Source organism: Callithrix jacchus, chromosome 6 (genome assembly GCF_049354715.1).
Source record: "Callithrix jacchus isolate 240 chromosome 6, calJac240_pri, whole genome shotgun sequence".
NCBI lineage: Eukaryota > Metazoa > Chordata > Mammalia > Primates > Cebidae > Callithrix > Callithrix jacchus.
The window spans coordinates 49162276-49186296 of record NC_133507.1 but is presented as its reverse complement, the minus strand read 5'-3'; the positions used below and the strand labels follow the sequence as shown (position 1 = coordinate 49186296).

Here is a 24021-nt window from a genome sequence, read left to right as displayed (position 1 = left end):
AACAGAATGTGGTTCAACAGCCTCAGGATCTGAAGTCATTTTAGACACACAGGTACAAGATTTAATTTAAATTGTTCTAATAACTCAGATGTTTAACCAGGTATGTTACTGGCTTGTTCTGTTACATTTGCATATTTTCAAATGGAAATTTGCCGACACAAGGTGGCAAGAAACTAAAGCTTTTACCAAATTCAAGGAGTTGAAGAAAACATGAATGAATAAATGCAGGTGAAAATACTCTTAAAAAGTTTAACAAACTACTTAGTTAACAGTGTTTAAAATCACTGGAGAACACTAATATATTCTTCCCCTAAAACTGACAAATTGGGTGCCACTGCTTCTTGTCTGCTAAGGACCCCATTCTTATATTCTTCATCAGGCTGCTGTGCTAGGTGCCTGCCCTCTGACCAGACTATAGCTGATAACCTTCAACACAAAATTACTTTTGAGCAGTCCCCACACTATACCCTGCAAGGTAGCACAATAATCTTGATACCTCTTCTTCCAAAGCCCAAGATTCTACCAGCTTATTCTCAAGTCACCTAATAATGGAATCATAAGAAAAAAGAGAGGTCAATTTTCCAAGTTCATACTTAAAAATTTTTTTTCTTAAAATTTACCTATTCCTACTTACTTGTTTCACACATGTGAAAAGTGAGGTTCACTAAAGATAAATTCCCTGCCCAATCTCACCACAATAATTAAGAGTGGAAACAGGACCAGAAACCATGTATTTAATTCCCAATTTTGTATGGCTGTCTCCACTCTACCTTGGAGAAAGTCTTCCTTAACGCTTCTTTTTTCCTAAGTTCCTTGCAGACACTTTTGGTTTAGTAGTAGCAGTAGTGGCAATGCCATTGGACCAAAGCAATAATGAACCAGAGGAGAGGGAGAGAAGCCATGGGAGCTACAGGGCAGCACAGATGGACACTGTGGAAGGGACTGGAATAAAGAAGCATGTGGTATTAGTATCAGGTTACCCCTTCTCTGCCACCTCAGAGGAGACTCAGGAAAGAATAAGTGAAATATTCATTGCACGTATCGATGTGCTCTACAGATGCTGTTGTTTAAATCCACTTTAAACAAAGTATCTTTTTAAAAGTCTACTTCAACAAAGAAGCCTATAACTAGAATAACTGCTTGCCATATGATACATAGCTTGGATAGAGGGTCCATGGTGGCACACAGCTCTAGAAAGAAGCCCTTGGCCCTCATGCCAAGAGATGAGGTCTGGAGCAAGGAGGAGGTGCTGCACATGAGAGGAGCCGACCTGGATGAAGACTGATTTGCTGTAAAAAAAACGGTTATGGGTACCAAGTAAAGAATGAATTATGGAACTCTGTGGAGAGAAATGGGCTGAGGGCAGATTTATTATGCTCCATTTCCACTCTGCTAGCAGGCTGCACAGTCTCAGAGGTATAGGTTTACTCAGGATTGAAATTTTACATCCAGGGACGCTATCTCTAATAATCTAATTTGGTGAGATGAGAAAATCATATCTTGTAAACCAATCATCCCTTTCCAAAAGCCCATATAAAAGTTTACAGGCTGTTGAGGTGTCTGGCCATAGCACAAGCTTCTATTACAGGTGATGCAGAGACAGTGGACTTAAAGATGAAATTATTTTAATAAGAATGCTACTACTCGGTATGTGCAGTTTGTTCTTTACAACCTGAACTTCATAAATTTTTATAAGGTGTCTATTTATTGTCAGGCTCAGGGGCTGTTGTGCCACCACTGCTCAGTCAAAGCCTTTTCAAATTAAAGAATTTTTATTTGGGTAAGATACATTATGTGATATTAAGATATACGACCCCACGTCCATTTCTAGCATCTCCTCAGTAACGTTTGTGTCTCCTATGCAAATGTTAAAATAAATATAGTCTCAACCACTGTGAATGGGCTGCTCTTTTGGCCGCTGAACATGTGGGAGCAGAATGCCTCAGCAGGAAGGAAACTTGACTTTCCTTTACTAAGTCTGCAATGTGAAGAAATGATGTTCAAGAGCACAACAAAACCCGTGCCAAGGAAACTTCTTCAGGACTTGGGTGCTGATGGGTGCTGATCTCTTTCAGATGTTATAGAAAAGAGAAAGAAAAAAAAGCGAGGGGACTATTTCCAAATAATAGCAGCTATCATTTCTAAGGGCTTATCATGTTTCCGGCACAGGAAAAACACTTTATATACGTTATCTCATTGAGTCCTTGCAATCCTATGAGATATATATTATGCCCATTATGAGAAGAATCCTCAGCTTAAATATGTTTATAATTTGCCTAAGGCCATATGGAAGGGACTCAATCTGGAGGGGTCCAATCACAAAGAATATAGTCTCATCCCAATGCCATCTTCCAAACAGGATTCTAAGCCCAACACTTCTTCCCTTGTCAGCATCATTCTGGCTTTGTGGTTATTTAGGAGAATATCATGCAGATGAAAAGGACAAAGGGACTTCAGAAAACCTTTGAAGGAAACCGAGATTGTGAATTACAGGCTTTAAGACTGAATGAGCCCCAAAATCATCGTGAATGAAACAATTAGGTGGTCACAGGACTAGTTCCAGGTCACATAGCTAGTTAGAAGTGGGAGAAGGATTTCCTCCTTGTCCTTCACTAGTGATACCAAAGGTAACACATCTATTTGGGGAGATGAAGGAGTTGCATAATAACTGTTTTTCGCTTCTCTAATTTTGGGGATTTATTTTTGGCATCATTCTTTCCCTCCATCCCTGAAATAGAATGGATGGGTTAAATAATTAGGATGTGATTAGTATCAGGAAGGTGGGGTCCAGAAGAGAAAGAATATTCCAGTATTTTTTCTTTTAATTTCAAATGTTGAAGATAAAAGTCATCATGGGTATTTCTTTTGAGGGAGGGGTGTGACGAGAGGAGCAATCAAATATTGAGTCAATAAACATTAGCATTTACTATTTGTTAGACACTTGTGTAGTCATTAACCTGGTAAATAAGTCAAGGGGTCTGCCCTCAAGTAGCTTACAGTCTAGTGAGAAAAATCAACACAAACATATTACAATCTAATATTGCAAGCACCATACGAGAAACACAGAAAAAGTGATATGAAAACATGAAAAGATTACCAAGGAGTTTAAACTCAGCTGTGATGGGTATGCAGCACAACCTGTGAGAAGTCACCAAGCTTGACCCTTGGGTGAAGGGCTGCAAACAACTGCAGAATTCTGGCTAAGAGGGAACACATTGGCATCTGTGCTTTTTGCTGTTAGATGAGATAATGCTGTGGCATATAGTAGGTGTTCAATAAGTGCAGTGTGCTCAAAACCTGGAAAAATAATAAAAAGCTGGGGGAAAGAAATGAAGTAATTGTTCTATCATCTTTTAAGGAGTTCAGGAACACCTCTCCCACTTCCTTTCTTTTTACATAACCCCTTCCCCTATAGTCACTCCTCAAATTATTTTATCAATAATGCCAAGAATGAGAAAGACTATAGCAATCAGCTCAATTGGGCTTCCACTCAATGCAGGAATTCCTTCTATGCTATGTCTGGTAGCTGATCCTCTCATCTAACACATAATTTCAATTAGAAGGAACATGAAACTTCAAGGTAGCTATACAATTACTGGATAGCATGAATCACTAGAAAGTTCTTTCTTATATTAAGTTGAAACCTGCATCCCACACACTGAATCTGGCTGTGCCTGCTGGAACTTCAGAAAATGAATCTACTTCCTTGTCCACATGTCATCCCTTCAAGTGTTTACAGGCAACTATCATGTTTGTTCAAAGCCTTCTTTATTCAGAACCAGATGAGGAGGCACATGCTTTGTCTATCCTTTTGCTAAAGGGGGTTAAGAAACAGCAGCCAGGGAGATGGGGGAGACTCACACAGATTCTGCTTTGTGAATTCCAGCATGCTAGGCTGGTTAGAGTGGCTTCAACTAGTGCTGGAATCATAATGCTAATGCACACTTTCTTGTGGTTATAATAAGGCTTGAGAGAGAAGAAAAAATGGGCTAGACCAAGAGATGCTTAGTGTGGTATGACCTTTCCAATTAAACACAAGCCCTGTGGATTATTAAAACTCTGTCCCATGGAGGGCTCCTCAAATTACCACCAGAATTAGCCTTATGCATCAGTTCAGATGTTGCCTTTTGCATTTTTTCTTAATGTTACAAGATAAACTTGCCATGTGACCAGCAGTTTGCCTCTTGAGAAGATCTGTAAAGTTTGACATCTCCTATTTGCAAAGTCCCCTGTCCCCTCTCACATTTAATTTGGTTTTATCATTTTCTGAGTAGGTCAACCTTTTTGCCAATCACCCCCTTCACCAATATCTTCCATCATCATTGAGCCCTTCCTTACAGCTAAAGAAAGAAATTGAGGCCAGACACAGTGACTCAAACCTGAAATCCCAATACTTTGGGAGGACGAGGTGGGAGAATTGCTTGAGGCCACGGGCTTAAGACGAGCCTGTGAAACACAGAAAGACATCACCTATAAAATACTTTTTTAATTAGCTGGCCATAGTGGTACACACCTGTAGTCCTAGCTACTTTGAGGGTGAGGTGGGAAGGTCACCTGAGTCCAGGAGTTGGAGGCCACAGTGAAATAGGAGTGCAACACTGCACTCCAGGCTGGGTGACAGAGCAAGACCCTGTCTTTTAAAAAAGAAAAGGAAGTTGACATCTATGAGAGCTGAATCAGACTGAACGTAGGGTTCAATCATAACATGGCCCTACAACAAGAAAATGCTGAACCGTCACTTTATGCCGCCCTCCTCTCAATCACTCTCTGAGGTTTTATAGATAACAAAGCATTCTTTCACAGGACAGAATTCTATTGCTCAATTTCAAAATAATCAATGATCAGAGTTAGAGCTACTCATGACAAAGTGTTTCAAAATGTTTAATGTCATTTTTGTTCATTACATATAGCAACATAAAAAAATTCTACAGTTTACAACTGTAAATGGATCTATAGAAGTACACACAGAAGACTCAGAAGAATTGTTATGCATATACAGTAAACAGTTTTTCTTGCTACAATTCTTGATAATTTCTTAATAATTCAGAAATGTGATTTCAAGAATCAAATTTTCCTAAAGATCAGACTACCTTTGACTCATGCCAGCTAAGAGTACATTATACTATTCATTTTCCAATGCAATATAAAAGAAAAAACAGATCTGAGAACCTGTGAAATTCTTGACAAATTTAAACCTTGCTTATGTAAGCTATGCACAGTGAGGCAAGAAAGACTCCAAGGATTTGCAAGGACTGAAAGAGGATGTCTCTGCCAGGACAACAGCAGTTAGAATGTGCACCATCACATCTGCACAGTGTGATGTGGCACAGTCATCTCAGTCTCCACTAGGCAGCTATGGAGAAGGGAAGGCAGGAAGGGACCATAGAGAAAGGAGTCTATTTCTCACCATAAAACCACAAGGACAGGAGAAATGGCTTTTTCCAGGATGCAGAGAAGGCAAAAGCAGCCTCTAGACATTCAACAGTCACAGTGATCTCAATACCATCCATCTGGTCACTGCCATCAGTGTGGTTACAGAAAAACTGTGAGTCATGGAGGCAAAGGTGAAACTCTATGCAGTCATAATTATCGTAGTGGGAGCCAAAAATGCCAGCTCTAGAACCTTACCTCCTATCACCTCTTTTAGATTTTGTAGGGTTTGGGCCCTGGAATCCATTTACCATAAGTGAGTTCACACAGATACTGTGGCAGGTGTCTAGTGGTTCACGCTTGCATGGAAAACCATGGTGGACTAAAACCTGTAGATAAAGGCCAGTGAATACCCAATGAGGGAGCACAGACTTGTTCTCCAGAATTCATACATGACAGGCTCCATGTGGGCGATTTCTCAAAGCAACTTAAGATAGGAGTGTTCTGTGGTACTGAACATAGGGAATTGAGCTTGGCATAGTTTGCTGGACTTTTACTAAGAACCACTGGTAATTTTGATATATATCCCCAGTTGAGAGCTAGTGCTAATCTCCAAGTGTGGTTTGTCAATCACCTGGGATACTTGTAAATTACTTAGATTACTGGGTCCTACCTCAGACCTGGTGAGTCGGAGATTTCAAGGGTTAAATCCATGTCTCTGTATCTTTAGCCAATTCCCAGGTCTTCTTTCACATGCTAAAGTCCAACAATGACTGCATTAGAGAGGACTTTAGAACCAGCTTGATGAACACAAGCATGGGAAAAAGACAACTATGCAAAAGAGGAACAAGACTAATATCTCAACCTTCCTCATTCTGACTCTTGAAGATTTTACTCCTGTGAAAGTGAGTTTGACTCTTAAGAACCACACATGTAGTCATGAGGTACAAATGGACTTCGCTCTTTGGTAATCCTGTGCACAGTTTGACAATAACACCTTTCTCTTACAAATTATTTTTCTTTCTATATTCCAATTTAGAAAATCAAATTTGGATGTGAAAACAAATACCTATGAACCCAGGAGAGGTGACTATCCAATGATTAATACAATTCTAGTACCAGAAAAAAAGACCGTCCTATAAATGAGTCCTAGTTATATAGACCCTGTTTACATAAGCTGGCTTCTCTACCTGGATCACTCCCTCACTTGGGTCATTTCCAAACATTCCAGGTTCATACAGGTACACCAAGTTCAGAAAGCATATTCATGTAGAAGCTATATGTTCAGCTACTTGGTCCTCCAAAACTCCCAGAACCCAAGTCTACCTGTGTTTCACGTGGTTACGAACATTCAAAAGTCCTCGTAATGCTTAGACTTTCACACCACTATACTCTCCTTCATTTCATTGTTCTTTTAAACAAGGAAAGGCAGATGAGAAAACAAAATATATAACTGAAAAATACATAGTAAGTTTCAAACTGAAGGTTTAAAAGTCAGAGTAGCAGAAGTTAGCTTGGCAAAGAAATCAGTGTACCTATAGGTATTTAATATTAATAATTATATAATGTACAATTATGGCTACATATATGAGTATGCTATGTGCATTATCTAATTTTATCTGATGAAAATCCCAAGAAAGTTTCTTTCAGACTCAGTAAACTAAAGCACAGAGAGGTTAAGTAACTTAGTCAAAGTCACAAAGCTAAAAAACAGAAGAACTGAAATTTGCATACACAAAGTATGACACCAGAGCAAAACTCAACATTTAGGCTTTGCTATTTCCCATCTTCAATAGTGCATCACATGCAGGAAATGAGATGTGTTTTATCATCATCATTTCCAGATGTCTAAGAATATGTGCAATGGCTAACTTATTTAAAAACAGAAAATTCCATGTGTATAAAATTGAAATGTCTGAAGCATGTATATTTGTAGGCAAACAATGGCATTTTTGTGTTTGTATTGAAGCATTAGCTTCTTCATACCATGCAAGGTAAAACTTCTCCCTCAGCCTGCGAGAAAAAGTGTTTTCACCTCCAACGTAAAAAATCTAAGGAAATCACAGGGTCCACACAATTTCTCTGTGAAGTTTAAAGGTCAGTGTTAATGCCAGAAGTTCTCTACCCTTACTCGTAATGTTTAATTTCCCTAAGCTCAAGTTTTAAATATTCTAAATTCTCGGGGTCCCATTTTTCTAATTTATCAGTGATGATTTTGTACAAAGATCTCTTTTAACTCTAAACATACACTGACACTGATTTAATGATTGTCTTTGAATGAATGGTAGTCATTTCCATATCCTTACCTATTATTAGGTCTCCATTTAAAAAATAAAGGCAAAAATTATAATTACTTTTACACCAACCTATTTCACAGAAATAGGAATCTGTTAAGCCTAAGAGGAATTTGAAACTGAACCCTGGATCGAAATCATTATAAGCTAACTGCTAGGCGTCCAGGCCTCTAGACATGAAAACTTTATTTACCACACTATCTGTCAGATGAACCTCTTTAACACACATCAAAAATCACAGCTCCCTGTAGAATTTAACACAGTTTTAACACTGGTATACTGAAGTAAAGATTTAGAAGAATTCACTCATTATGTCTCACAATGGGCCTTTTCTTAGTGTAGCTCAAAGTACTTCTTAAAATTTCATCATGTCTTAATTGTGTCATAAAAAAGTACACATTGCATCACAGTAGGGAAAATAAACAGTAGGCTGTTAGTGAAGATTTAACAGAAAATATTCTCCTTGATCCTAAAGTAAATGATACAGAAATGAAACTTTTTATTCCAAGAGAAAACAATGAAAACAGTACTCAGCTACAGTTCTTTCACAGGCGAAGGATATCAGCATAACAATCCCTGATAATCATGACTGAGTAGCTCTGCCAGGCCCACTGGAATCACAGCGCACCTCTGTTATTTATTTTCAGATGTGTACAGAAAAAACAGAAAAGGGGAATATGGGCCTTGGGTTAATATTGTTTATGTCCATTTATCTAATCTTCGTTTTGCTGATATAATGATAACATAATAACATAATGGCTATTTCAGAATCTCAGCCAAAAAGAAAATAAAAAGTTGATTAGCTTTGGCCTGCATAGCACAGGATATCTCTCTGTGTGTGCTTTTCTTCTTTATTTTTAAATTCCATTTCCCATTATAAACTCAGAAATGTAAATGCTTTCTACATTCATATTTATTTCCAAAATAAAATGCTCTCTTAGGTCCATGAATTTCAATTTTTATTTGTTGATGATAGAACTGTCTTTATTAAAAGACGAAGTCATTTTTCATAAAGGAGGTATGAAAGCCTGGTCATCTTTTGTATCAGTTTATATGTATTTTCATCCATCTATTTATGAGATCATAGAGTTGATGTGGCACCAAATAGATCAAAAAAGGGTGACTGTTTCATGTTAATATATATGCTTTCTTCCGTATTTTTTTCACTGACTTCTGAAAAATATGCTCATAAATTTCTTTTCAGACTGATCACGTGGTGCTGAATGTCCTGAAACTGACCTGGGGTCAAGAAAAGTGTTAGCTTGGCAAAGGCAAGATAACCCTTAACCAGTTAGTGAATGTAAGCTTTAATAGTATCATTATGGTGATAAACAGCTACTACCATTTCTTGAATAACCACAGTGTGCATAGTATCTACTGCTGGCTCCAAAGACATTATCCTGCAACAAAGTCAGCCCATTTCATAGACAAAGAAAGTGAGGGCCAAAGAAGTTAAGTAACCCTCGTACCCACAAGCTATCAAAGCTGGTGGTGAGTGGCTAAGCCATGATTTGACAAAATGCTGTGTTCCTAAATACCACAATACACTCCCTTTACTGTAGTTGTCCATCCAGTCTGTAGTTCTCCATCCAGTCTGGAAAGAGGGAAATTTTTTAAAAATACTGACATATGAAAGCACCCCCTAAAGATGGCTAAGAGCATCACTGTTTTTCTAAAGCTCCCAAAGTGATTACAGTGTGAATCCCAGGGTGAGAACAACTGGATTCAAAGATGCCAATGAATATTCATTTTCTTAAGTAATAGGAATATTTCTTCAATTAGAGCTAGAATAACAACTAAAGTTCAAGTTGTTTATCTAGAACAGGAACCTGAAACAGGAGCACCAGACGGGGGCATACATCAGCACCAGCATCATCAGAAGATTTTCGTTTCCTTCCCTCAACCTGCTCCTTCTGCCCCATGTGCAGATCCCACATGGTATTTTAGTGGTAAAGTAGACCCAGGAAGTAACCCACGCCCTTCATCTACAAGTGATACAAGAGCCCAGAAAAGAAACAGCTGTGCCCAACATCTCACCCTAGCAATAAAGAGAACTTGAGTCTCCTGTGCCCTATTTCAGTGCTCCTTTTGCTTAAACATTTTGGAAGCAGTCGGAAAACAGGTGGGGCATAGAGTCAGCCAAGGCACCTGAAGAGAATTGTAAGAAACCAAGAGAGCAGAGACAAAATAAAAAGAAGTCAAACCAGAGTGGGAAAGGAGAACAGCCGCAATCTCACAATCTGCGATCTACATATGATAGGGAAATGAGAAGGAATATTTAACCAAGCAATGCAACTGGCCAGAGAAAAATGTAGTCAGGAGAACTAGCAACTGCAATCATGTATCAGTAAAATGAGGTAAAAATCCCAGGGAATAAACAAACCTTCCACTCAGTTTCAGAAAGCGTATCCAAGCCCACCATACTTTCAGAATAGAAAATAATATTGAAACAGAAACAAACTAGGACAATCTCCAGGCAGAGAGGCAGGGGCTGCTAGAAAACCCCAAATATGTTATGCATCATCTACTGCCTTGCTTCTCAAAACATGGTTCAAGGATCACCTATTTCAAAATTACCTGGGAGCTTGTGAGAAAGGCATAATCTTGGGCTTCATCCTAAACCTGTTCAACCAGAATGTGCATTTTAATAAGATTTTTGTAATGATTTATATGCACACTAAAGTTTAAGAAGCACTGGTTCTACTATAAGAGCCCTGTTAAGGTGTTAATAAAATAGTTATTACATAAATTAGCACTACAGAACTGCGTAGAATTCAATCCAACTAGTTAAAATTTCTTGTTGATGTCCTATGATATGGCAGGCCCTGAGCTGGGTATTTCAGGAAATGAAGGTCCCATGTTAAGCAAGGTTGGTGCACCACCCTTAGGGGAGAATATAGAAAGCACCTATATATTTGGAAGACTCTGACTCGTAGTCCACAGGGAAGAGGTTAGGCAAAATATAACAGGGTTTGCTGAAGCAAAAGCTGGAGTGCAGAGGGAGATCAGGACGCATGTAGCAATTGCACTGACTTTCTGACAAGTGTAAATGATTGAAGGGAAGTAAGAGGGCCCCTTCCTAGCAGAGGGAACAGCATAAGCAATGACACAGAGCTAAGACAACCTGCTGTGTTAAGGAAATACTACCTTCAGCCTAGAGAAGTCTCAAATTGCATCAAGGAGACTTGGGACTCTATGATGATGTCTCAAGACTAGTAAGAGCAGGGAGCGGAAGTTAGTAGGATCTCTGGGACTCCATTCCAACCACTTAAGATTATATTTTAATAGAGTTCAACATTGAAAAATAATATTTTAAATGTATCATGGAGCCAATACACATGGTGCTTTTAAAATTATCACCTAGTGCCGTGCTGGTCATGTAGTAGGCACTCAAATATTCACTGAAGAAATTAATAAATTAAGGACTGGATCTATCAACCAATGAGATCAAAGTAAAAAATGCAGAGCTACTTTGGGGCTGGACCGCCGAAGTTCTTCACTGTTTGAGGAGGGATTAATATGTCACTCGGTAGGACACTAAGGAAAACTTTACTAGCCATTGATTAGGCTTGGTTCTCTTTGGGAAGCTTATTCTGCAAAACGAAGTGTGAAATAAATTGGGAGAGAATGGAGATGGGAAACGAGTCAGGAAGCCATTGTGGTGGTCTCTAGAAAGAGATAAGAAGACTGAAAAAAAATAGCCACCATGGGAATAGAAAGATGAAGAAGCAGGCATCATAAAACATTATGGAGATGAACTATGTCTGACTTGTTTGTGAATTTTATGTGAAAGGCAAAGATACTGGGAGGGTCATCGGTGACTAGGAGAAATATTAAAATTGACACAAAGTCATCCTTGTTCACTCAGGAGAAAGAAGTTAATTAGAGCTTAGACCAGCTAAAGTTGAAGCACCTGAGAGAAATACAAAGTTATCTCTTAGGTGGTTCAAAATGTAAACGTAAGGCAGGGAGAGTAGAGCTAGGATGTCACTTCAGGAAGAAATAATCTAGCACTATTAAAAAGAAACAACTGAATAAAAAGTAACATACAAAAGAGCAAAAAGTAGACAACCTATAATCTATAAAGCAAGAGAGATCAAGAGAAATCCCCAGAATTTTTTTAAAAAACAAGAAAGAAAGAAAAAGATAAAAGGACCATATTGAGAAACAGTGGGGACAGAGACAGGAATCGGGGGTTGGGGGGGTGGCAAAATAGAGATAGTGAAATGGTGTGGCAGGGATATAATAAAAACCACAGGCACATAAAAAGCAATGGGAAACTGGGACAGACACACACTCCCTGTTCTTTAGGTCTTTGAAGACATATAGGATAGGGTATTACGGGAGCAGCAGAAAGCAATTTTGCTCTTTATTTCTGTGAACAACTCACTCCTGTAAGAAGTTAGCTAATTGCTCATTTTTTTAAATATAAATTCTTGCTGTTAAAAATCAAGCAATGATGTCTTCAGATTCAGCTGGGAGAAAAAGTCTAGGGCAGGACAGGCAGGGTGGCCAGTCCAAAGACTTAAGATCCTTGTCTTTTCCATGGTGCCTGACTCCACATGGCATTAGTCTGTATAGACATCAGAATTGTTTTGAAAGATATTTTTTTCTTTGAGTCAGGTCACTTGCCTGAGAAAAAGAACGCTGGGAGCAACTGATATGCTTTGATCAATCCTCATTTAATAGTTACACTTTTTAAAGTGATCCTCCAGCTGTTGACAGGTCTCACTAATTGGCCACATTTGGGTGACAAGTACTAATGACAGTTCCTTCTCTGGTTAGACTGGAGAGGAGACACCTCCATTGGTCTCCTGTCTACCTCCATTGAAGAAAAATACATTAAATGTATTGTTTTCTTTTTGCTCTGTGAATCTGTATATTGTTAAAATGCTGTAAGATATCAACATGATTTTTTTCAATATACATGATACTTAGTGGTTATTAAACTTCCATAAAGGGATCATTACTTATGTAATGTAAAATAATATACTGCAAACAAAGCACATAAGACATTATGCTGCAAAAAAAAAAAAAAAAAATCACCAGGATGATTCCAGAATGGACAATAGTTTTTCCTTTGTTAGGAGAATTCACCTTCCCCAAAGTATTTTACTACAAATGCATCCAAGAGAGGTCAAGGAGATCTACAAGAATAGCTATTTGATTTGTGGTTTTCATCCCAAGCTTCCTCAAATCACTTTTGGAAACAGGTAAGAGTGTAAATTACAATACCACAAATATTTAATTTATGGGAATATAGAATCTGAAAAACAACCAACACTTTGATCAAATAAGCATTTTTTTTTTCATCTTAAAAACCTCAAGTAACAGAACTTTCAATGCCGTATTTTCCATTCTAAAGGCATTTATCTATTACAGGGAAGGGGCAGCACATACTCAATGCACATATGGCATTAAAATAAGATTAAAGGATGCTGAAAACCAGTGAAATTAGGCCCTGGAACATTTAAGGGAGTTCTTTCAAGCCCGAGCCTTTAACTTATCTAAGACGTGGCTTACTGACTTTATGAAAAGCCTTCTTTTTAATTAGATAAATGCATTTCCCACAGTTTCATAAACTGTGTGGAAGCTGCCAGTTTCCATGCTTTAGGCTGGGCCCTATAACACAAATGTTTTGTTCCTTCTGTAGGAACATCTTTTTGCTACTACATCTCGACAAAGTTTGCATTCCCCTTGGTGTGTATACCTCAGCAAAGCAAAAACCAAACAGAACTGCAAACCTCATCTCTGTATGACAATGAAAGAAGACGTTTCCCAGCCCAAGAACTTTTCAGAGCATCCCAAAGCCGCGTTTATTTTGTGTTCTTGGGCGTGGGGAGACGGGGGATACTTCTTGGCAATTTATTACCCCTGAAGAACAGCACTTCCTATCCTGGTTCACCATGAAAACTGTTTGTCCTCCAGAGTCTAGGGAAGCATCGTCCTGCCAGCTCTCCCTTCTCCCCACAGGCCCCCGCACAAAACAGTGGCGAAACAGATGGTCCTCCCCCTCCCCTTCTCCTAGTCCCACAGTGTCCTCCCACCCTGCGCTGACACCTTCACCAGAGATTAGTGGCCGAGGCCGCCCGTCAGGGCTCCGAACAAATGCAAACTTTGGGGACTTTCTCTGTGCCCCTCCGCCCCATCTCATCTGGGCTCTGCTGCAGAACTCACCCGCGACTCACCAAGCTTCGACTGCTACCCTCCTCCCACACCTCCGTCCCCTAATTAACTACTCGTTTCCAGGTCAGGGAGAGAAAGAAAAACCCCAAACTTCCAGCCCAGGTGAGGAGGCGCTGCGGCTAAGCACAGCGGGGCACCCTCCTCGTCCTCTCCCCTCTCCATCCGTCCTTGGGAATTGGAGCCTACCCTGGGGAACAGCTGAGTGTGCTCCTGTGGCTTCCACGACCTAATCCTAACTCCTGCGGACTCGCAAGAGTTAGGATTAGGTCGTGGAAGCTACAGGCGCCTGGGCGCCCTCTTCTACAAGTGGGACTGCAGGACAAGGTGCAAACTCTATCAGGAGGGGGCCTCCCAGCCTTACCTCGGGCGGCGCGCTCAGGTGCACGCTCGCTACGCGGAGGCGGGCGGGGGCCGGGCGAGCAGAGGGCGCCTATTCCGAGGATGCCGGGCTGGGCTGGGCGCCCGTAGCTTACCTCGGCGCGCGGGCCGCGGACGCGTGGGGCAGTGGCTCCTCCAGCCGGAAAGCTGTTGCTCACGCTCCGGTGTTGACTGCGGTCCCGCGGGGCTGCACAGGCTTCGCGCAGACGTTCTCCCGCGATCTGCTGCAGCCCGAGCGGTGGCGGCCGCGGAGGTGGAGGTGGCGCCGGCGACAGCTCGGCCCGGAGCGGCCCCGGAACTGTCCAACTCTTGCCCGCGCGGGGCTTAAGCACCAGACCGCTGTCCCCGCGCTGAGCGCCTGCGCGCCCGGCCTCGCCCAGGTGAGGGGCGTGTGCCCGGAGCCCGCGGGGCGCGCCCGGCCCGGCGCCGCCGCCCGCCAGCTGCCCTGGCCTGGCCGAGGACCCCGGGATTTGGCCGTGCCAACGCCACTCTCGCGCGCCGAAGCTGTGACGGTTTACCAAGCAGAGACTTGCGAGGCACACACACTAGAGGGAATGAGGCGGGACCGTTCGGGGGCTCCTTGACACTGCAGAGCCTCCCGCAGCATCGCTGCCTTAAATCCCGCCTTTCCAGGCGTGCGCGCACTGCCAGCCAGAGGAGGCTCCGTCCCGACCAGGGGTCCGCCGCGGTCCTCAGCCCCAGGGCTCGCGTCCTGAAGAGATCCTTGGCAATGGCTGGGGTCCCAAAGCCGAGATGCCAAGCCGCGCCGTGGGGCGGATGCTTCCAATATTAGTCAAGCCAGAGTGAAACTCTTCTTGCAGATCGTCAGACCGACTATGTTTTTCGTCTCTGACCAGCCCTGGGCTCGCAGACCACAGCGAGCAGCCTCGGCATAATTAGCGGAGCCGGGAAGGCCCGCAGCGCAGAAGGCATTGCAGCCTCGCCGCGGATCTGAAAGTCTAGTGGGCGGGGGGCTCATATTCCTCCGGATTTCTTTTCCGTATTTAAGTTTTCAAAACTAAAATCTGTCATCGGTTACCCTGAGGTAGAGGGCATCTTCTGAAAATTAGTGCAAACATGGCCAAGGTACTTGGTTCTGAAAGGGAAAACACTTAGAACACTTAAGAAAGGGAAAATAATTTTAAAGAGCAGTTTTCTGAGATTACTTCTTTGGGGAGAAATTCAAGAGTCATAAATGACCAGAGAGCTGTATTATATAGCAGAGATTTTTTTTTAACCAGATGATCTTAAAATATTTTTCATTGGTTCTTCTCTCAGATGATTGACACTCACTCCGTAAATAGTTAATCCTGCAGCTGTTAATGTCTTGGTGGAATCGTCTAGAATAAATATCTTAACATCCAGCCAAAGCCAATGTTGTTCTCCCAGGGTGGGCTTGAGATGTGACAAACACACAAACACAACATCCTAGAGCTTTCTAAAGGAGCAGGTTGTGTTTATAACTCACCTTGGAATATAGGGTTAATGCAAGCACCAGCACATCTGAGGTACCAGGGTGAGAAAGGACATAAATCTGACTTACAGTTTTCTATTTTTAGAATCCAAATATCTTCACATCTAGGTCGGCAGTCTCAATTCTAAGGACGGGCGCTTAATGGTGTGTTTATTCTTAAAACTGTACGTTATTTGAAGTTGCTACAGAAGGATAGCACCAAAATTCAATCATTTTAACCCAAAAGAACATGAGCTATAATAATTGCTTAAAATCTTTTTTACAAAATTATGATCTTAAGATCTCTTCTCATCAGTAAAGGGTATGTTGAAAACAAGTCTTTCACAAGTCCCTGAAGGTCAGTAAGGCAGAGCTCTGGCAGGCTGCGAAAAGCAGGAAATTCCAGAGGCAAAAACCTTCCTTGAGGAAAACAACCAGCTTCCAGTGCCCTGCACTTCAGAGTTGGGAACAGTGTGGTGTGTCAGGGTTGCCTCTGAACTCAGGTAAGTATTGGTGTCTCCACGAATCTAAGATTCAGAAAAAGGGTGAGGGCCCCTTAAAGTCTCCAGTCAACACCTTGGATTGCACTTGGAGGCAAATGAGTAACCGCTGCAGAGTGGAACACCTGTGAGAAGTGTTCTCCGTGGCTTGCACAATTTAGCAGCATGTGCATTTTTTATGTCCTGCAAACTGCAACTATATCCTTCCCTCCTCCCTGTCTATTTTTAATCACCTATAGCTAAGACTTATGCAGAGAATAATTTTTTTTTAATTTTTTATTGGATTTTAGGTTTTGGGGTACATGAGCAGAGCATGCAAGACAGTTGTGTAGGTATACACATGGCAGTGTGCTTTGCTTTTCTTCTCCCCTTCACCCACATTTGGCATTTCTCCCCAGGCTATCCCTCCCCACCTCCCCATCCCACTGGCCCTCCCCTTTTCCCCCCAATAGACCCCAGGGTTTAGTACTCCCCTTTCTGTGTCCATGTGTTCTCATTTTTCATCACCCACCTATGAGTGAGAATATGCGGTGTTTCATTTTCTGTTCTTGTGTCAGTTTGCTGAGGATGATGTTCTCCAGATTCATCCATGTCCCTACAAATGACACAAACTCATCATTTCTGATTGCTGCATAATATTCCATGGTGTATATGTGCCACATTTTTCCAATCCAGTCTAATATCAATGGGCATTTGGGTTGATTCCAGGTCTTTGCTATTGTAAACAGTGCTGCAATGAACATTCGTGTACATGTGTCCTTATAGTAGAACGATTTATAGTCTTTTGGATATATACCCAGTAATGGGATTGCTGGGTCAAATGGAATTTCTATTTCTAAGGCCTTGAGGAATCGCCACACTGTCTTCCACAATGGTTGAACTAATTTACACTCCCACCAACAGTGTAAAAGTGTTCCTTTTTCTCCACATCCTCTCCAGCATCTGTTGTCTCCAGATTTTTTAATGATCGCCATTCTAACTGGCATGAGATGGTATCTCAATGTGGTTTTGATTTGCATCTCTCTGATGACCAGTGACGATGAGCATTTTTTCATATGATTGTTGGCCTCATATATGTCTTCTTTTGTAAAGTATCTGTTCATATCCTTTGCCCACTTTTGAATGGGCTTGTTTGTTTTTTTCCTGTAAATCTGTTTGAATTCTTTGTAAATTCTGGATATCAGCCCTTTGTCAGATGGGTAGACTGCGAAAATTTTTTCCCATTCTGTTGGTTGCCGATCCACTCTAGTGACTGTTTCTTTTGCCGTGCAGAAGTTGTGGAGTTTCATTAGGTCCCATTTGTCTATTTTGGCTTTTGTTGCCAATGCTTTTGGTGTTTTGTTCATGAAGTCCTTGCCTACTCCTATGTCCTGGATGGTTTTGCCTAGATTTCCTTCTAGGGTTTTTATGGTGCCAGGTCTTATGTTTAAGTCTTTAATCCATCTGGAGTTAATTTTAGTGTAAGGTGTCAGGAAGGGGTCCAGTTTCTGCTTTCTGCACATGGCTAGCCAGTTTTCCCAACACCATTTGTTAAACATGGAATCCTTTCCCCATTGCTTGTTTTTGTCAGGTTTATCAAAGATTGTATAGTTGTATGTATGTTGTGTTGCCTCCGGTGCCTCTGTTCTGTTCCATTGGTCTATATCTCTGTTTTGGTACCAGTACCATGCTGTTTTGATTACTGTAGCCTTGTAGTATAGTTTGAAATCCTGTAGTGTGATGCCCCCCGCTGTGTTCTTTTTGCTTAGAATTGACTTGGCTATGCGGGCTCTCTTTTGGTTCCATATGAAGTTCATGGTGGTTTTTTCCAGTTCTGTGAAGAAAGTCAATGGGAGCTTGATGGGAATAGCGTTGATTCTGTAAATTACTTTGGGCAGTATAGCCATTTTCACGATATTAATTCTTCCTAACCATGAACATGGAATGTTTCTCCATCTCTTTGTGTCCTCTCTGATTTCATTGAGCAGTGGTTTGTAGTTATCCTTGAAGAGGTCTCTTACGTTCCTTGTGAGTTGTATTCCAAGGTATTTTATTCTTTTTGTAGCAATTGCAAATGGCAGTTCGTTCTTGAATTGGCTTTCTTTAAGTCTGTTATTGGTGTAGACGAATGCTTGTGATTTTTGCACATTGATTTTATATCCTGAGACTTTGCTGAAGTTGCTTATCAGTTTCAGGAGTTTTTGGGCTGAGGCAATGGGGTCTTCTAGGTATACTATCATGTCGTCTGCAAATAGAGACAATTTGGCTTTCACCTTTCCTATTTGAATACCCTTTATTTTTTTTCTTGCCTGATTGCTCTGGCTAGAACTTCCAGTAGTATATTGAAGAGGAGTGGTGAAAGAGGGCATCCTTGTCTAGTGCCAGATTTCAAAGGGAATGCTTCCAGTTTTTGCCCATTCAGTATGATATTGGCTGTTGGTTTGTCATAAATAGCTTTTATTACTTTGAGATACGTTCCATTGATACCGAGTTTATTGAGGGTTTTTAGCATAAAGGGCTGCTGAATTTTGTCAAATGCCTTCTCTGCGTCAATTGAGATAATCATGTGGTTTTTGTTTTTGGTTCTGTTTATGTGGTGAATTACGTTGATAGACTTGCGTATGTTGAACCAGCCTTGCATCCCCGGGATGAATCCTACTTGATCATGATGAATAAGTTTTTTGATTTGCTGTTGCAATCGGCTTGCCAATATTTTATTGAAGATTTTTGCATCTATGTTCATCATGGATATTGGCCTGAAGTTTTCTTTTCTCGTTGGGTCTCTGCCGGGTTTTGGTATCAGGATGATGTTGGTCTCATAAAATGATTTGGGAAGGATTCCCTCTTTTTGGATTGTTTGAAATAGTTTTAGAAGGAATGGTACCAGCTCCTCCTTGTGTGTCTGGTAGAATTCGGCTGTGAACCCGTCTGGACCTGGGTTTTTTTGTGTGGTAGGCTCTTAATTGCTGCCTCAACTTCAGACCTTGTTATTGGTCTATTCACAGTTTCAGCTTCCTCCTGGTTTAGGCTTGGGAGGACACAGGAGTCCAGGAATTTATCCATTTCTTCCAGGTTTACTAGTTTATGCACATAGAGTTGTTTGTAATATTCTCTGATGATGGTTTGAATTTCTGTGGAATCTGTGGTGATTTCCCCTTTATCATTTTTTATTGCATCTATTTGGTTGTTCTCTCTTTTATTTTTAATCAATCTGGCTAGTGGTCTGTCTATTTTGTTGATCTTTTCAAAAAACCAGCTCTTGGATTTATTGATTTTTTGAAGGGTTTTTCGTGTCTCTATCTCCTTCAGCTCAGCTCTGATCTTAGTTATTTCTTGTCTTCTGCTGGGTTTTGAGTTTTTTTGATCTTGCTCCTCTACCTCTTTCAGTTTTGACGATAGGGTGTCAATTTTGGATCTCTCCATTCTCCTCATATGGGCACTTATTGCTATATACTTTCCTCTAGAGACTGCTTTAAATGTGTCCCAGAGGTTCTGGCACGTTGTGTCTTCGTTCTCATTGGTTTCGAAGAACTTCTTTATTTCTGCCTTCATTTCATTGTTTACCCAGTCAACATTCAAGAGCCAGTTGTTCAGTTTCCATGAAGCTATGCGGTTCTGGGTCGGTTTCTGAATTCTGAGTTCTAACTTGATTGCACTATGGTCTGAGAGGCTGTTTGTTATGATTTCAGTTGTTTTGCATTTGTTGAGCAGTGCTTTACTTCCAATTATGTGGTCAATTTTTGAGTAGGTGTGATGTGGTGCTGAGAAGAATGTGTATTCTGTGGATTTGGGGTGGAGAGTTCTGTAAATGTCCACCAGGTTTGCTTGCTCCAGGTCTGAGTTCAAGCCCTGGATATCCTTATTGATTTTCTGTCTGGTTGATCTGTCTAGTATTGACAGTGGAGTGTTAAAGTCTCCCACTATTATTGTGTGGGAGTCTAAGTCCTTTTGTAAGTCATTAAGAACTTGCCTTATGTATCTGGGTGCTCCTGTGTTGGGTCCATATATGTTTAGGATCGTTAGCTCTTCTTGTTGTATCGATCCTTTTACCATTATGTAATGGCCTTCTTTGTCTCTTTAGATCTTTGTTGCTTTAAAGTCTATTTTATCAGAGATGAGAATTGCAACTCCATCTTTTTTTTGCTTTCCATTAGCTTAGTAAATCTTCCTCCATCCCTTTATTTTGAGCCTTTGTGTATCCTTGCATGTGAGATGGGTTTCCTGGATACAGCACACTGATGGGTTTTGGATTTTTATCCAATTTGCCAGTCTGTGTCTTTTGATTGGTGCATTTAGTCCATTTACATTTAGGGTTAATATTGTTATGTGTGAATTTGATACTGCCATTTTGATGCTAAGTGGCTGTTTTGCCTGTTAGTTGTTGTAGATTCTTCATTATGTTGATGCTCTTTAGCATTCAGTGTGATTTTGGAATGGCTGGTACTGGTTGATCCTTTCTATGTGTAGTGCCTCTTTTAGGAGCTCTTATAAAGCAGGCCTGGTGGTGACAAAATCTCTGAGTACTTGCTTGTTCGCAAAGGATTTTATTTTTCCTTCACTTCTGAAGCTCAGTTTGGCTGGATATGAAATTCTGGGTTGAAAGTTCTTTTCTTTAAGAATGTTGAATATTGGCCCCCACTCTCTTCTGGCTTGTAGTGTTTCTGCCGAGAGATCTGCTGTGAGGCTGATGGGCTTCCCTTTGTGGGTAACCCGACCTTTCTCTCTGGCTGCCCTTAGTATTCTCTCCTTTATTTCAACCCTGTTGAATCTGACGATTATGTGCCTTGGGGTTGCTCTTCTTGCGGAATATCTTTGTGGTGTTCTCTGTATTTCCTGCCATTGAGTGTTTGCCTGTCTTGCTAGGTGGGGAAATTTTCCTGGAAGATGTCCTGAAGAGTATTTTCCAGCTTGGATTCATTCTCTTCGTCCCCTTCTGGTACACCTATCAAACGTAGGTTAGGTCTTTTCACATAGTCCCACATTTCTTGGAGACTTTGTTCATTCCTTTTTGCGCTTTTTTCTCTAATCTTGGTTTCTTGTTTTATTTCATTGAGTTGGTCTTCGACTTCAGATATTCTTTCTTCTGCTTGGTCAATTCGGCTATTGAAACTTGTGTTTGCTTTGCGAAGTTCTCGTATTGTGTTTTTCAGCTCCTTTAATTCATTCATATTCCTCTCTAAGTTATCCATTCTTGTTATCATTTCCTTGAATATTTTTTCAAATCTTTTTTTCAAGGTTCTTAGTTTCTTTGCATTGATTTAATACATGATCTTTTAGCTCACAAAAGTTTCTCATTATCCATCTTCTGAAGTCTAATTCCGTCATTTCGTCAGAGTCATTCTCCGTCCAGCTTTGTTCCCTTGCTGGTGAGGAGTTTTGGTCCTTTCTAGGAGGCGAGGTGTTCTGGTTTCGGGTGTTTTCCTCCTTTTTGCGCTGGTTTCTTCCCATCTTTGTGGATTTGTCCGCTGGTCATCTGCGTAGTTGCTGACTTTTCGATTGGGTCTCTGAGTGGACACCCAGACTGTTGTTGATGAAGTATTTCTGTTGCTTGTTTTTCCTTCTACCAGTTTAGCCCCTTCGCTGTACGACTGCTGAGGTCCGCTCCAGAACCTGCTTGTCTGGGGTGGACCTCTAGCAGCTGTGGCACAGCGAGGGATGCTACCAGTTTCTTTTTCTGCTATCTTTGTCCCAGGATGATGCCTGCCTAATGTCAGTCTTTTGGATATAGAGGGGTCAGGGAGTTGCTTGAGGAGACAGTTTGTACTTTATAGGAGCTTAATTGCTGAGCTGTGAGCTCTGTTGTTCATTCAGGGCTGTTAGGCTGCTATGTTTGATTCTGCTGCAACAGAGCTCATTAAAAAAACCCTTTTTTTTTTTTCTCTCAAATGCTCTGTGTTGAGGGGTTTGGGCTTTATTTTTGGATGTCCGTTGAGGTCCTGCCCAGCTAGGACGCAGACTAGCCACTGTTTGCCTGCCGAGTCTCGGCCCTGCTGTTGTGTGATTCGCCCTGTTCCTGCAGGCTCTGCTGTGTTCTCTGCCACGCCCTGTGGTGGAGTCTCTCTGTTGTAGCAGGTTGCCTCAGCAACGGCTGGCTGCGTCAGCAATTGGTGTGTATCTCAGTTGGGGCGGGTTGCCTCGGTAATGGTGGATGCCCCTCCCTCTCAGAGCGTCTCGGGCCGTCTGCACGGGGCTTGTTTGAAATCGTGGTTTTGTTCGTCCCACTGGGCCACCCCTAACGCTCTGTCCCTGCAATCCCCTGGGCTGGCCCACTGTCCAAGTCTAGCTCAGTCTCAAGTCCAGCCCTCTCACGTCTCCGGTTGCCAGTTCAACGGGGCACCTGGACAAGCGCGCCCTGTGGGGAGCACTGGGTAGGGCCGGCCGCCGCCACCCCGGCTGCCGGCTTCACCAGGCGGCGGTTCTGCCTGGCGTCCCGTGTCTCCTCTTCACTTGGGAATTTCCCCGTTCCATGGGCAAGAAGATCAGTCTGGAAATGCAGCTCAGACTCACCTCTCCGCGGACACAACGAGAGCTCCAATCCTGGGTTGTTCTCACAGTGCCATCTTGAGTCGCAGAGAATAATTTGAGGGTTGCATTTCCTAACAGCTGAAAGAAGCATGAAACACATGCAGACAGCTCCCAGTTTTTCACCTGTGACATAACTGACTAAGAATCCTGCCCTTCAGGTCCCTAGCCAAGACAGGATTAAGGCCTCTGGAGTGAGCCCCAAGCATTGAAACAATTGCAGTGCCTCCTTTCTAAATGCACTTCAATACGGAAACAATGTTAAATTTAAAAACAGAATATTTAAATATATAGAGAAAAAACAGCTTCTGTCCAGATTTTCTGATTGCAAATGTATTCCTATTGTATAACTTGTCATTGACCATGCCTTTCCAGTATTACCTGACATAGGGGATTCTCCTGTCCTCAAAGCCTCCAAGCACAGCTTTCCTGGAACCATTATGGCTCATTCCTGGCAATAATGGAGTAAACCAATGCAGGGAACTATAGCCCTAGGCTTGGGGCATTAGGAGAGTGATCAGGATAACAGCAACACTGGAAGGCTAGCTCATTAAGGAAAGATCCCAAGTATCAAGAAGGAACATAACAGAAAAGTTCTAATTTAAGTTTGTTTTTCCTACTTTTTGTGTTTATGAAGTATGTGGTGCATTGTTTCCTAAATATTGAAGACCTTAGCTAGACAAATTCCTTTTAACTGCATTCATGAGTTTACACTTTCCAGTGGATAAATAACTTGGTGATAACAAGGAACATCAACAAATTTGGAGACCTCATAGTTCCCTTAGTTTTACTATACGAGAAATGGAAATGAGTTCACACATAAGATGTATACTACTCGAGTGATGGGTGCACCAAAATCTCACAAATCACCACTAAAGAACTTACGTAACCAAATACTACCTGTCCCCCAAAAACCTATGGAAACATTTTTTTTAAAGATGTCATATTGTAAAACAGGGGCCTACAGACATTTTGAATCTCTTTGCAGCCATCAGTGAGACTCTGGTTCCCAGGCAGGGGCCATATTTTGAAAACACTCCTGCAATAGAGAAAACCAGACTAGATAGGATTAGAAAACCCAAAGTCTGGGGCTATAGCACAGTGGTAGAGCATTTGACTGCAGAAAACCCAAAGTTAAACTTCAGCTGTAGCTTTCAAGCCTAGAATTCAGTCCTGTAAAACAAGACTAAGTCAGCCTTGTCTCCATAGATGACAGTAATATTCAGGAGACATAATGTATAGAAAACACTTTGGAGACTGTACAGGAACACACAATACCAGTGGTTATAGTTGTCTTTCTAATATTTCTCTTTTCCTCCGTTGTTTTTGCAGTATTCTG

At 41.5% G+C, this 24021-nt stretch overlaps 1 protein-coding gene across 1 annotated transcript in view; it reads right to left on the bottom strand.

Annotated features, from left to right (window-relative positions):
• LOC100397397 (RNA-binding protein 45-like) overlaps positions 1-15207 on the bottom strand; it is a 164314-nt gene extending 149107 nt beyond the window's left edge. Inside the window, exons 1-3 of the mRNA XM_078375628.1 lie at positions 15060-15207; positions 14842-15008; positions 14324-14773 (exon numbers count right to left, since the gene is read on the bottom strand). Coding sequence (XP_078231754.1) covers positions 14324-14773; positions 14842-15008; positions 15060-15207 — 765 coding nt within the window. The remainder of the gene's footprint in view (positions 1-14323; positions 14774-14841; positions 15009-15059) is intronic.
• Between the last annotated feature and the right edge of the window lie 8814 nt (positions 15208-24021).